This window comes from Talpa occidentalis, unplaced genomic scaffold, assembly GCF_014898055.3.
Source record: "Talpa occidentalis isolate TD23 unplaced genomic scaffold, MPIMG_talOcc4v2.1 talOcc4.12, whole genome shotgun sequence".
NCBI classification, from domain to species: domain Eukaryota; kingdom Metazoa; phylum Chordata; class Mammalia; order Eulipotyphla; family Talpidae; genus Talpa; species Talpa occidentalis.
In genome coordinates, this window is record NW_023601212.1 from 81,122,450 (window position 1) to 81,136,498 (window position 14,049).

The following is a 14,049-nucleotide window of genomic DNA, read 5'->3' on the forward strand; positions in this document are numbered from 1 at the left end:
GCCTCGCCCAGCTGCTTCCCCGTCACTCAGCCCAGGCTCGCCCGGCGATTGGTCGAGGCCGGGGCCCGCCGCGAGCGGGCGGGGCGCAGGGCCTCCTATCCGATTGGCCCGCACGCAGCGCCGCCGGTCACGTGGGGCGCGACGTTTCGCGCCAATTTCGGTTGGTCGGCCGCCGTCCGCCGCGCGGACGTTCTTACTTCCCTGGGACCCGCCGTCCTGAGCCCGCCAACTGCTGCCGCGCGGCCCTCGGTAGCGATGGCCCTTAAGGATTATGCGCTCGAGAAAGGTGAGGGCCTGCCGCCCCGGGAGGGGGTCCTGCGCAGGAAGCCTCCCAGCTAACACCTGTTGATGGGAGCCGGAGTCGTGGGGGGCCAGAGCGGGGCTCGCGGGGCGCCAGGCCAGGGGAAGGAGGCGGCGGGTCTGAGGTGGACGGTGCCTGGGCGGGCGCGCGAGTCGTCCATGTCGGCGATCTCATTCTCTTGTGCGGGTTAGGACTGGTGATCGTGGTGGGCGGCGGACCGCCTGCTGGGGACTCCAGAGCGGGAGTCGTGCCCGGGAGACACCTGGGCATCGGGGTCGCCGCGGAAGGGCCTCGCGGCCTCGGGGAGGGGGCCCACGAGCCGGCTCCCCTCTCCCCTCCTCGGCACTCGGAGCGCTCGCGTCCCTCGGAGACGCGCCGAAGCCCGGGGGGCGGGCAGGCTCGGGCCGCTGCGCGCCGGGATTGGCCATTTTAGGCCAGCCTCCAAGCGGAAGTGAAGGCGGGCGGAAGTTGCGCGACGTCGCGGGAGGGAGTGTCGTGTGTAAACAGTGTCCTTCCGCGCGGTGGCCTCCGAGAGAGCTGCTGAGGTCGGGGGCGTGCCTGGGATGGGGCGGTTTAGCGTGAGCCCGCGAGAGGAGGTAGTGGGCTGGGACGGAGTGGCTCTGCGCGAGCCGGCCAATCGCGGGATGGGCTCCCGCCTTGGGCGGAGGAATCCCGGGCAGTGAGGCGGCGGCATCTGGGCCCATGTGCTTCTTTGTTTACTAAGAGCGGAAGCAGTGGCGGGAGAGGGGGTGGGTTGGGGACCGGCCGTGTGGCCGAGATCCCAGAGAGGGCAGAGATTTGGGGACCAAAAGAAAAGGGGACCTCTTCACGCGCGGGGAAAAGACGGAGACTGAACGCACTCGTGTTGCCTGGTGTGTAGAAGGCAACTGGGAAAGCGTACTGGGAATTTTAACTAAGGCAAAGACTGGAATTCCTTTGCGGGGGGGCGGGGTGTTGGGTAATACTCTTAACTGCCGGGGGCCCATCATTCTTTCCTAGATGAAAGCTGACTCGAGAAAAGAAGTTCTGCCCAGTTTGGGGAGACTACTTTACTTAGAATTAATTAGTTCTTAGGTTTTTGTGTTAAGTGAAAGTGGGTTTCTTAGATTTCTATCAGAGGGGTTTGCAGTGAGGTGTCTGAAAGAAAGGAAAGTTGATTCTCATGATTTTACCTTTTCCTCATAGAAAAGGTGAAGAAGTTCATACAAGAGTTTTACCAGGATGAGGAATTTGGCAAGAAGCAGTTCAAGTATGGAAACCAGTTGGTAAGTTTTAAGTGGAGGGCAGGGGTGGTTACACAAGGAGTTCTGAGAGATGTTCTGGCTTAGGTGTTTGGGGGCTGAGATGTTGAGTATTGCTCTGTCTCAGCTGCGCTCTCCGCTGTGGAGATCTAGAAGGAGTGTGCTGAGCTCATGGTGATGGGTACCGCTGAACAAATACTGGTGTGCACAGTAAATCTGGCTCTGATGTTGCTGTCTCTTCCCCACCCCAGGTTCAGCTGGCTCATCGGGAGCAGGTGGCAATGTACATAGACCTGGATGACATTGCTGAGGATGATCCTGAGTTGGTGGACTCTATTTGTGAGAATGCTAAGCGCTATGCAAGGCTCTTTGCAGATGTTGTGCAAGAGCTGCTGCCTCAGTACAAGGAGAGGGAGGTGAGTGGTTGCAGGAAAAAGCAGGGCAGGGAAGGAACTTAGATATCTGTCAAAAAGCTGCTCAGACACTAATGTTTCCTTAGCTAGCGAAAGGGGAGTTTTGATTTCTGCCTCATGCCCTCTGGGCTCTCTCCATTCCCCATCCTGCCACTCATTTTTCCTATTCTTCATTTAGGTGGTAAATAAAGATGTCCTAGATGTCTACATTGAGCACCGGCTGATGATGGAACAGCGGAGCCGGGACCCTGGGGCCGCCCGAAGCCCACAAAACCAGTACCCTCCTGAGCTTATGCGGAGATTGTGAGTGGTCTCAGTGGGGACAGTGTGGGGATTTTCCCCTGGAACCTTATCAGTGACTATTTTCTCCTCTCAGTGAGCTGTACTTTCAAGGCCCAAGCAGTAGCAAGCCTCATGTGATTCGGGAAGTACGGGCTGACTCTGTGGGGAAATTGGTGACTGTGCGTGGAATTGTCACTCGAGTCTCTGAAGTCAAACCCAGAATGGTGGTGGCCACTTACACTTGTGACCAGTGTGGGGCAGAGACTTACCAGCCGGTACGTAAGCACAAGGATCAGGAACATAGTTAACCACTAGTGGTTTCTGTTAAGTACTTTGTCTAATGTTTACCTGTCATTTTTTTATGTTATAGAGCGTGCCTGTGTGTTCGCTCATCTTTCATTCTGACTTGTCAGTGGTCTTTCATCTTGTGTTCTTGGTGCCTGTCGTCATTGATCCAGAATAGTTCAAGATGTTGACAATTCTTTGGTATTTGTCGTGAAGAGAAAATATAATGACCGACTCTGATGGGTTTCTATCTCATTGCTTTGGATACCTCATTTCCTACACCCTAGATCCAGTCTCCCACTTTCATGCCTCTGATCATGTGCCCAAGCCAAGAGTGCCAGACGAACCGCTCAGGAGGGCGGCTCTATCTGCAGACACGTGGCTCCAAATTCATCAAATTCCAGGAAATGAAAATGCAAGAACATGTGAGTTTGGGATATGAGGCCCAGGGAAGTTGGCACTTGGGAGTCCGTTTCATCTTGTTACATAGCGGAGAAAAGAAAAGAAGGAAAGAGCTAAGAAAGGGACATTACCTTGAGTAGGAGGGAAGTTTAACTGGGATTTTCTGAGTTGGGAAGAAGTAGAGGAGATGAGTTTTCCCCCTCGTGTAAGCTTACCTGAGACTGGGCAGGCTGAGCAAAAGAGAGTGGTATGCCCCAGGAGGGAAGGGTAGGTCCTCATGGGCTTGGGTTCTTCTCTCTATGCCTCACATACTGCTTGTCCCGTAGAGTGACCAAGTGCCTGTGGGAAACATCCCTCGTAGCATCACAGTGCTGGTAGAAGGAGAGAACACAAGGATTGCGCATCCCGGTGACCATGTCAGTGTCACTGGTATCTTCTTGCCAATTTTACGCACTGGGTTCCGACAGCTTGTACAGGTAAGAAATGGTGTTTGAAGTGTTCTCATTTCTACCTTACTCTCTCCTACAGAGGAAACTATTAACAAAATAGCAAACGAGATGGAATAGAAAGTTTTTGTCAGGAACTCCTGAGGGAATGTGTGGATGGGCATATTAAAGAGACTTTATTCGTATCCTGGCATTTTCCTGCCCAAGGGTTTACTCTCGGAAACTTACCTGGAAGCTCATCGAATTGTGAAGATGAGTAAGAGTGAGGATGATGAGTTGGGAGCTGGAGAGCTGAGCAAGGAGGAGCTGAGGCAGATTGCCGGTGAGGGCCAGGGGAAAGACTGGGAATAGGAGTTTCTATCTGGAAATCTCTTCTCAGAAAATACTGTTTTTAACTTTCCACAGAGGAGGATTTCTATGAAAAGCTGGCAGCATCCATTGCCCCAGAGATATATGGGCATGAGGATGTGAAGAAGGCACTGCTGCTCCTGCTGGTGGGAGGTGTGGACCAGTCTCCTCGAGGAATGAAAATCAGGGGTAAGAAGGGGCATGGAGAAGGCTCAGAGTGAGTGAAGGCATTTGGGAAGAAGTGAGGATAACAGACTGGTGTTCCTATACATCACAGGCCATTGCTTTATGGGTGCAGGGAAGGATTAGAAGATAGTGTTCTAGGTATGGGGTGGGGGAAACCAAAAAAGTTTATTTCTGTTACTGGATAGTTTGTTTGGAAACGATAGTCACTTAAGAGTTTCCTTTTTCCTTCCTCTAGGCAACATCAATATCTGCCTGATGGGGGACCCTGGTGTGGCCAAGTCTCAGCTCCTTTCTTACATCGATCGCCTGGCCCCCCGCAGTGAGTAATTAATTGGACTCTGGGAATGGTAAACATAAAAACCAGAATAGGATGGTGCATTGTCTACTCTCTCAGCAGTGTGGAAGGTGGGGGAGTTATGTAAGGGAGATACTGCCGATGTCAGCACCTCAGATCTTCAGCTACTGCCAAAGGCCTGGGTGGGAGAGCAGTTCCATTGCAGGTCTCACCTGACGAGCTTTATTCCCTGAGTTTTTGCCCTTTTGTGCTCTCATTACTCTCTCCTCCTAAACGATGTCTATTTCTTTTCTCTTTCCAACCCTGCTGTTCAGGCCAGTACACAACAGGACGAGGCTCTTCAGGAGTGGGACTGACAGCAGCTGTGCTGAGAGACTCCGTGAGTGGAGAACTGACCTTAGAGGGGGGCGCCCTTGTGCTGGCTGACCAGGGCGTGTGCTGCATTGATGAGTTTGACAAGATGGCTGAGGCTGATCGCACGGCTATTCATGAGGTTATGGAGCAGCAGACCATCTCTATTGCCAAGGCTGGTATTCTCACCACGCTCAACGCCCGCTGCTCCATTCTGGCTGCTGCTAATCCTGCCTATGGGCGCTACAACCCTCGCCGAAGCCTGGAGCAGAACATACAGCTTCCTGCTGCACTGCTCTCCCGATTTGACCTCCTCTGGCTAATCCAGGACCGTCCTGACCGAGATAATGATCTACGGTGAATGAAGCTCAACACCCAAGAAGATATCCCTTTGTTGTGATCTGGAGGGAGGGCGAATTGGAACCCTCTCAGATTCTCTCCTTAAGGAAACTCCAGAGCCTTTCCTTACAGCAGGGCTTTGTCCACGTTTTTTAAAAAAAAAATTATGGGTCAGGGCAGACATGCTGGTGAGGAGTGTATCACTGGGTGTATTTCCGGGTGTATCACTGCCCCACCAAGAGAAGATGGTGGAGCTGAGGGAGAAGATAGAGAATAGGGCTCAGAGTTTAGAGCACCACAAAGAATGTTTTTCCTTGCCTCCTCTTCCCAGGTTGGCCCAGCACATCACCTATGTGCACCAGCACAACCGGCAGCCCCCTGCCCAGTTTGAACCTTTGGACATGAAGCTCATGAGGTAGGCGAGCCGGGTAAGGGCTGTACATTTCATTAGTTGTGGTGGTAGGGCTGCGTGTCTTCGGAAAAGTTTTCAGTCTTACGGTGTGTACTTTTTCACCACTATTTCTCCTACTTGGAGAAGAATAAGTCTGGTTCCTTTCCCCCATTCCTTCAACCTGGCCACTCAGAACAACACAGCACCAGAACCTGCCTTTCACACCACCTTCCTGCCTGAGGTGAGGAAGGTATAGATTTTCGGCAAAGCTGGATCCCGGTCCGTGAATGCTTTCCATGGGTCCCCAAGGGCCCCTAGAGATCTCTGTTTCCTTAAAGTAAATAATTATCTTCAAGTGAACAATGTATGTCTCCCCCTCTTTAGCCATGTCCTAATTTAAGAAGTGGGACCTTTTTATTTCTGGTGACTGGTAATTTGTTCTTATTCACATAGGCCGTTTTCCTGAACAATTAGTAATTTGAAATGCACCATTTGAAGACATCAGTGATAGTCAAACCACTGGCACATACCCAAGAGTTTTCTGAAATGGAACATTCTTGTGATGGAAAAACATGCTCCATTTCCCATCTCCCTCTTCTGCTTTCCCATGAGCCTTTCTTCCACAGACGTTACATAGCCATGTGCCGTGAGAAGCAGCCCACAGTGCCGGAGTCTCTGGCTGACTATATCACAGCCGCATATGTGGAGATGAGGCGAGAGGCTTGGGCTAGTAAGGACGCTACCTACACTTCCGCCCGGACCCTGCTGGCTATCCTGCGACTGTCCACTGCTCTGGTGAGTGCTGAGCCCTGTGCTGCTGGAGGGTGAACTGCTGACTTGCAGGGCAGCCTGCCTTTTGATTGTCTTCTCTCGCTGCCTGCCTCCCACCCGGGCCCTGCCGGGGCTAAAGTGCTGACAGTGCAGATAGTGTCCTCTCCGTGCTACCGCACTGTGGGTACTTGCTGCTCCAGCAGGGCATGCACAGCGTCCATGGAGGGAAAGGCCTCCCTGCTTCTCACACCTCACCGTGGGGGTGGATAGGGTTTGTCTTACCCCCGTGTCCTCGCGCCTGTGCTACAAACCTTCATTTCTGTCCTCACATCTTGGACCTTAGTCCCAGGGGCTCCAAAGTGCTGTTCGTGCAGGTAGTGTGATTACCTGACCTACTGCTGAGCTAGCACTTCCCGAGCCCCAGGGACACAACCTCTGCCATTCACCTTCTTGGCTGAACTCCCCAAGCTCCATCTGTCATGGTGGGGAGCCCAGTGGAGTTCAGAAGGGTCTGGTCTCCCTCACAGGACAGCTGAACACCGGGACTGGCCAGTGTTGAGAGGCGGAGACTTGGGCAATTGCTGGACGCTGCCCTGGGCATTGCACTTGTCTCGGTCTGACAGTGCCGGCCCCACACTGCGGATGTTTGGGGTGGGGAGAGAAGGGTGCCTGCACTGTTGTGAGTAGGCAATATACTTGGGTTGCCCAACTGTAGAGCTGGACCAGGGGGTTCCCTGACTTGTTGCATTCTCCTCCTCCCGTTTCTATCTCTCCACTACCTTCCCGTAGGCACGCCTACGAATGGTGGACATAGTGGAGAAGGAAGATGTGAATGAAGCCATAAGGCTCATGGAGATGTCAAAGGACTCACTTCTGGGCGACAAGGGGCAAACAGCTAGGTGAGTGGTTTATTGAAGGATGAAATCGAGAGTCACCTTGGTACGAGCAGAGCACTTCTTGTGGCTGGTGCATCCACATGCATAGGATGCTGCCTTGGAACTAACACTGATACTTTTCTTCAGTGTATCGTATCAGGGCTTCTAGTTTATGCCCTGACCTTACACACCCATGCTTATCTCCTCCAGGACCCAGCGACCAGCAGATGTGATATTTGCCACTGTCAGAGAGTTGGTCTCAGAGGGCCGAAGTGTCCGGTTTTCTGAGGCAGAGCAGCGCTGCATATCTCGTGGCTTCACACCTGCCCAGTTCCAGGCAGCTCTGGACGAGTATGAGGAGCTAAATGTCTGGCAGGTCAACACAGCCCGGACACGGATCACTTTTGTCTGATCCCCATCACTTGAGACACTGGGGTCTACTTTACATACCATACTAAAGAAGTTCCCCCTCCCACTTCCTTTAAAAACTTAATTATGCCCTTGTGGGAAAAGGACAAATTCTTTTTTCCCTGAGCTGCACTTGTTTTATTCCTTTTGCTAATAAAGTGTTTGTAGATTGTTACCTTTTGTTAAAACAGGATGTGAATTTTCTAGATTCATAGCTTATTCCCTTTATCTTTGTCTATTTCTGTTCTTGCCAAGCACCAGTAGATACTGGGGCAGTGACAACTAAGTCCTGTTATCCTGTTTTTCATGGGCCACTCAGGCTCAGCATGTAGTGCCAATATGAAATGCAGGCTGGGCCTCCCCGGTGGCGCAGCGGTTGAGCACTGGGTTCCGAAGCTGCCCGCAGCCTCTGCAGCGCCAGTTCGATCCCCGGCAACCGGAGGAGTGTCCCACATGGCGCGCAGACCTCTCCTCCGCACTTTGGCTCTGGTGAATTCTCTCACCCTCCCGCGCTTCTGACTGTACCCGGTGCTTGTATGTATGAATGAATGAATGAATGAACTAATAAATAAATAAATAAATAAATAAGAAAGAAAAAAAAAGATGGCGAGCATTTAAAAAAATATATATATGAAATGCAGGCTTATTGGAGCAAAGTCCTCTCCACCTTCTACTACTTGCGATACCTCCTTCAGATATCTTGTTATACCTCCCTAGTCCAACTCACTCAAAAGCCTTGTTTTGGAGAAGAATGAAAACCAGGGACTAGAAGGTGCCACATGGAGATGCAGCACCTAGCACAAGTAACAAATGCCCATGTTCAGACTACTTGGCCTTGACTCAAAAGTACAGACACCAATAGATGCCTTACAGGCCAGGCACAAAGCTCAGTAAGTAACATGCAATAAATGTTAGCAGTAATCAAAAGACATCTCTCTTGATGGACCGAGGGCTTGAGCTATCCCCATTGAACGCTTAATGCCCCTCTTCCCCACTCCTTTCTGTGTAGATTGAAAAGTAGTAATTTGTGTTCACAGGGTTGGTGTCATAGGACATTTAAGAGCGAGAGTCCTTGGGTGGATGCTGGCAGTTCTTCAAGATAAAGACAGTCGACCTGACTAGACATGGGTGCACATCAAATAGCAATGAACTCGCAGTCACTGAAAGGTGTCAAGTAGAGCCTCTGAACAAGGGTGAAACCAACAGTCTCCTATTATTGATCCAAGTTGAGAAACCTGTGTGGTGCCTAACAGAGAGAACACGGCCACTGGACGGGGTGCTGAGGGGCTGCTCCCCTTTTATTAACAACAGAGGTTTCTCTAAAGGGAGTATAGAGCCCCTCCCCTCGGGGATAGTTGTCTGACCCCTGTGCATCATCCCTTCAAGTACCCTCTCAGAAGAAGAGCCCCCGCATCCGCCTGCCGATGCCTTGTCGATCATAGAGGACGTTGAACTTGTTCACGAATTGGTTCATGGTGTTGCATGTTTTGGTGATGGTGCCAAGGTATGCCATGAGCCCCACATCATTGCATTGCTGGGAGGGAACAGAAAAAAACGGTTCCCCAGGGGTCGGGGTCCCTCACACAGAGCCCAGGAAAACAGCTGAGTCCCAAATCCTCCATGGAGAAACACCCCACCCCCAATACTGGGTTTTAAACTCACATCATAAAAGTCTGTCTTGAACTTGTCTGTGCTGAGCACGGGGAGGCAATGACACAGAGCATAGGCCTCCCGCAGAATCTCATGGTTAAAGGGAACCTCTCCTAAAGGCATAAAAAGGCTACATTAATGTGGTTGCCATCACTTCCCCAAGAGGGAGAGGAAATGTGATACAAGTATCAGGGAGACACCTATCCTACCTGCTTCAGAGGCCTTGACATACTCCAAGATGAGCTTGACACGGCTATGCAGCATCTTGATGGCGCTGTGCTGTGCTATCAGGTGTTCAGCCACTGCAGAGGGATGACACAAGCCACAGGTGAGAAAGCATGTGACTGCCTTCCACCCCCACTTACAAGGAAGCCCTTCCAGTCCCCATTACCAGTGGAGTTCTCTCCACTGCCAGTTGCTGTCATTCGGGCCACATGGTCGACACCAATGCGTTCAGCTTCCTCTGTGGCCAGAGTGTAGGTCAGCTCAGCAAACAGCATTGTGGCCTAAAGTGCACATAAAGTAAGTCAAAAGCAGGAAATGCCAGGAGCACGAACTAAGGCCTAAAGGGCAGGGTATTACCTCTCCATTGATTATGTCAATGACAGACTCAAAAACACTGACTGGAAGCTGTGAAGAGATGGAGAAGAGCTGTTATATCACACTCCAAACCTCAACCTGGGCTTGGCCTTTCACATTAGGTTTCCTCCTCTAATCTTCCTAAGGGCTCAGTGAAATAGGGATTCTCTCTCACTCTCGGAAAATGCAGTTCGGGGTGAAGTAACTCAATGGTAAAGTGGGTACAGGACCAGTGTTACTCACATCTGTGTGCTTGGTCATAGGGTTCAACTTAAGAAAGAGGGGGCTCTCGATGATCTCGCACACCTGGAAGAGGGCGGATAAGGGACACAAGTGTCAAATCCCATCTAATCCTCAGTCTATAGTCTCTGCCCCATCATGCACACGTGTTAGCATGTATACCTGCTTATGGACGTGGATGTCGGAGGGATCAGGTGGCCCCCCTGTGGTATACCAACCCAGAAACTCCAGCTCCTTGAATACCTGTTTAACTGGAGAGGAAGGGGCCAGAGCACACAGTATTTTTTCAAACCATCCTTCCTTAATTTGAAATTCTTGGTATCATTTTCATCACCTCCCACCCCGCTCAAATCCTGGTTCAATTTAGAATAACTACATCTTCTATCATGTCTTCTCTCATCCTTTACCTTTGGGGAAATAACCTGAATGTGTTTTTCCCTGAGGTCTCTTAAGCTACTCTCTTCATTTTTCCTCCTTCATGCCCTATTCTGTTATTTCTTTGCAACCCTCTCCATCTTACCCACTCTGCTTTTTTTACTCCCACTCCTCTCCCCACTGCTATTCCCCTCTCACACTGCTCCTCCTTGGTGTAATAATACTCCTTGTCAATGATAATCTTCTCTTCCACGGTGTGCGACAGCAGCTCAAAGGAGTTCATCACCTCAATATTTCGGCCTTCCTGCTTTCCGATCAGAGCACCGATCACTGGGGGAGAAAGACACAATGCGCAAACTTTCCCCTAATCAGCCCAGCCTGAGAGTTTGAGGTCAGCGTGAAGCAGGTATTGGGGAAACTGGCTTCATTAAAGAATGGGCAGAGACCACTGTCTGTGGGTGGTGACGAAAAAGAATTTGGAGAATTATGCCGAATACTCACCCTGCATAGGCCGCCCCTCCTGGGAGCGCATGCGAATCCAATGGTCTGAGATGTTGAGAATGACGAGGGGATGAAGAGCGACTGAAACACTTCCAGTCACTCCGGAGGCCATCACGCTGGGGACTACTAAGGGTGGAAGCAAAGGGGAGAAAGTGAGAGTCCGGGTCCCGGTTCTTCCTGGTGATGGGAGTGGAAGAAGACAGAACCCGGGCCATACATCGCTCCCGCAAGTTATTCCGAGGAGCGACATAGCTGTTCCGCCCTCCTGACTCCTCCCGGGAGCCCAGGACGTCTTTAACGCGCCCCGCGGGGTGTCTCCAGAAGCTGCCCTCGCGGGGCCCGTTACCTGCTGCGTCCACCTCCATCCCGCTGCTCCCTCCGGTCCCGTTCGCCGCAGCCGCCGCCGCCGCCATTTTCCCCACGCCTGCCAGCCTCGGCCCCGCCCCCTCCCTCCCGGCTTCCGTACGCCCGCAGCGCATGCTCAGGTCCCGTGCGCGCCTGCGCCGGCGCGGGGCAGCTGTGGTCTTTCCCGCCCGGCCACCGCTGCCCCAACTGGCCGTGGAGCTCAGTACAGGGAGCCCCAGGTCAGCTTTTCCTCAAATCCGAGAGCTTGCATAGACCCTGGCCACGCCTCTTGTCTGCGATGGACCGTGACAAATTACTTAACCCTGCTCAGCCTCCACCTTACCTTCCTCATGAATAAAATTGGAATAAGACTGCCAAATTCCTAAGACTTGCCGAAAGAATGGAATACCATGTTATTGCCCTCAGCAGAAAGCCCAAGGTCCTAACCACTGCCTGCGAGGCCTGCATGATCCAGACCCCGCCTGCCAACGCCCAGGCCTCGACTTACCGACCCCGTGATCCTGGTGTTTCAGCCACAGTGGCCCTCAGATCTATCTTTTCAAACACCCCACTCACTCCCTCTGAAGGTCCTTCTGTCTTGCTCATCCCTGTGACCGAATGAATGAATAATTTGGGTGTAACCTGGTCTTTCCCATCTTTTCTCATCCCAAGTAGTGGTGTTACCTAAGGTACTAGCGACATTCCAGGCACTTTATGACCCCCACCCCCACCCTCTCTCTACTCTTCATTTCCATCAGTATTTCAAACTCACCTCTGGCAAACATAGCCCACTCCAGCCTTTCCCCACTCTTACACTGCCTTTGCCCCTCCTGCTGCCCCTACAATTTGTTCGGTTCTTTATTAGTATGTGTCTGTACCCTAAAGTACACAATCCTAGAATGCAGGTAGAGACCTGTGTTTTGACCTTGCAGCGCCTACTCTAGTGCCCAGAGCAGGTACCAGATGTTCTCTGGTAATAAAAGTGACATATGTAAACCAAGCAAAATCTCCAATTAGGGGCTGAGATGAAGGGCCAGAAACCCTCAACGGAAGAGACCCAAGAAATTCTAAAGGCAGAGAGGTTTTCTGGGTAAGATTAAGGAAGAATTGATCTTATTTATCCCTAGTGGAAAACCTCCCAACCAACTGAGAGGATTATGAAAGAAAAGCATAGATGTTTCACGTCTCTTCAGAAAAATTAGATCAGAAAGATGTATCTCTTATAAATGGCAGACAGTTTCTAAGGAGTATAATCTCATCTAGATTAAAGACTAAAATAAAAATTATTCTGGTATTAACAAAATAGTTTTTTTTTTTTTAAGAGGCATGTTCATTTATTTATTTATTTGTTTGTTTGTTTTGTTTATACAAGCACTGGGTACAGTCAGAAGCGCGGGAGGGCGAGAGAATTCACCAGAGCCAGAGCGGGGAGCAGAGCAGGCAGAAGGACCGAAGTACACTGCTGAGGGGAGCAGCGGGCGGCAGGAGAGGTCTGCGCGCCATGTGGGACCCTCCTCCGGTGGCCGGGGAGCAGCTAGGGATTGAACCGGCGCCGCAGACACCGCAGGCTGCTTGGCAACCCAGCGCTCAACCGCCGTGCCACCGGGGAGGCCCAACAAAATAGTTTTCATTGCTGTTTCACATATTAAAGAATTCCTTTGTCTTTTTGTGCTTTCAAATGCTTTTGAGATTTTGTACAAGTAATTATACAACTGATAAAACAGTGGCTACTGTGAAATGACTTTAAAATTGAATCATTTGGCTGTACATGTTTTGGCAGTAAACTCACTGAGCAATCCCTGAAACTGCATTTGAGCATTTCTTGAAACTGCATTGTATTTAAAAAACAAACAAAAAAACCTACCAATAAAACCCCAGAAGACCTGCAGCTGAAATGGTGTGAAGACACCTAACACACCAGTCTCATCCTGCCTTCCACTGAAACTAAACACAACACTGATTTGCTTGGTTTTATTTATTTATTTATTTATTTATTTATTTATTTTATAGAGGCATGTTTTTATTTATTTATTTGTTTGTTTTGTTTATACATGCACTGGGTACAGTCAGAAGTGCGGGAGGGTGAGAGAATTCACCAGAGCCAGAACGGGGAGCAGAGCAGGCAGAAGGACTGAGGTACACTGCTGAGGGGAGCAGCGGGCGGCAGGAGAGGTCTGCACGCCATGTGGGACCCTCCTCTGGTGGCCGGGGAGCGGCCGGGGACCAAACCGGCACCGCAGAGGCTGCGGGCAGCTTCACAACCCAGTGCTCAACCGCTGCGCCACCGGGGAGGCCCAGGTTTGCTTGGTTTTAAAGATTTATTTATTTATACATACAAGAACTGGGGTACAGGACAGAGGTGCTGTGGTGGGGTGGGGTGAGAGGATTCACCAGAGATAGAGTGGGGAACAGAGCAGGTGGATTGACTGAAATACACTGCTGAAGGGAGCAGCAGGTGAGTTGGGAGAGATCTGTGGCTCCGTGTGGGTAGCTCCCTGGCTAGGGATCTGAACTCTTGCTGCAATGGGTGCGGATAGCTTCACAGTGCTGAGACTTAACCCCTTGTGCCACCAGGGAGGCCCCTAATTTGTTGTTTTGTTAACTCTTCCTCCCACAGTGTAGGGGTGACAGAATGGTGAGGGATAGAGCAGAGGAACCATCTCAGAGTTAGTAGATACTGAGTAGTTACTGACAAAATAAAGTGAATGAATGAATACATACATCCATAGATATATAAATAGAATAAAAAAGAGAAAAGATACCAGGGACTGGAGTGAGGCCCCTCGCAGAGACAGCCCAGCCCAAATAACTGATATCTTTGAGTCTGGTACTGCCAAGGAATTGTATCTCTTTGGGGTAAGTGGTGACCTGTCCATCCATCCATTCTTCATTCATTTTGTTAACTTAAAAATCAGGAAGCAGGGGGCCTCCCTGGTGGCATAGGGGGTTAAATCTCAGCACTATCACTGCTACACCCTGAGTTCGATCCCCCGCCAGGGATCAGCAACACATATATGGCACAGTA

General features: G+C 50.9%; 2 protein-coding genes across 3 annotated transcripts; one reads left to right on the top strand and one right to left on the bottom strand.

The window, feature by feature from the left end:
* Positions 1–141: 141 nt before the first annotated feature.
* On the top strand, positions 142–7,955 carry MCM7 (minichromosome maintenance complex component 7). 2 transcript variants are annotated; one of them, XM_037507003.2, is made up of 15 exons: positions 142–286; positions 1,487–1,566; positions 1,794–1,958; positions 2,134–2,258; positions 2,332–2,512; positions 2,810–2,947; positions 3,251–3,400; positions 3,578–3,692; positions 3,776–3,907; positions 4,140–4,223; positions 4,514–4,907; positions 5,221–5,304; positions 5,907–6,075; positions 6,841–6,950; positions 7,137–7,953. In XM_037507003.2, exons 1-15 carry the CDS (start codon positions 256–258, stop codon positions 7,336–7,338), a joined length of 2,160 nt encoding a protein of 719 aa, XP_037362900.1. In that variant the 5' UTR covers positions 142–255; the 3' UTR covers positions 7,339–7,953. The 2 variants fall into 2 exon arrangements, with proteins under 2 accessions (XP_037362900.1, XP_037362901.1); XM_037507004.2 differs by lacking the exon at positions 142–286 and adding an exon at positions 1,056–1,173 and having other exon boundaries at positions 7,137–7,955.
* A 654-nt stretch (positions 7,956–8,609) lies between these two features.
* COPS6 (COP9 signalosome subunit 6) lies at positions 8,610–11,114 on the bottom strand. The gene is made up of 10 exons (XM_037507005.2): positions 11,026–11,114; positions 10,680–10,805; positions 10,377–10,508; positions 9,966–10,054; positions 9,807–9,869; positions 9,567–9,614; positions 9,376–9,490; positions 9,194–9,286; positions 8,997–9,097; positions 8,610–8,868 (listed from the first exon to the last, which is right to left on the bottom strand). Exons 1-10 carry the CDS (start codon positions 11,090–11,092, stop codon positions 8,728–8,730), a joined length of 975 nt encoding a protein of 324 aa, XP_037362902.1. The 5' UTR covers positions 11,093–11,114; the 3' UTR covers positions 8,610–8,727.
* Between the last annotated feature and the right edge of the window lie 2,935 nt (positions 11,115–14,049).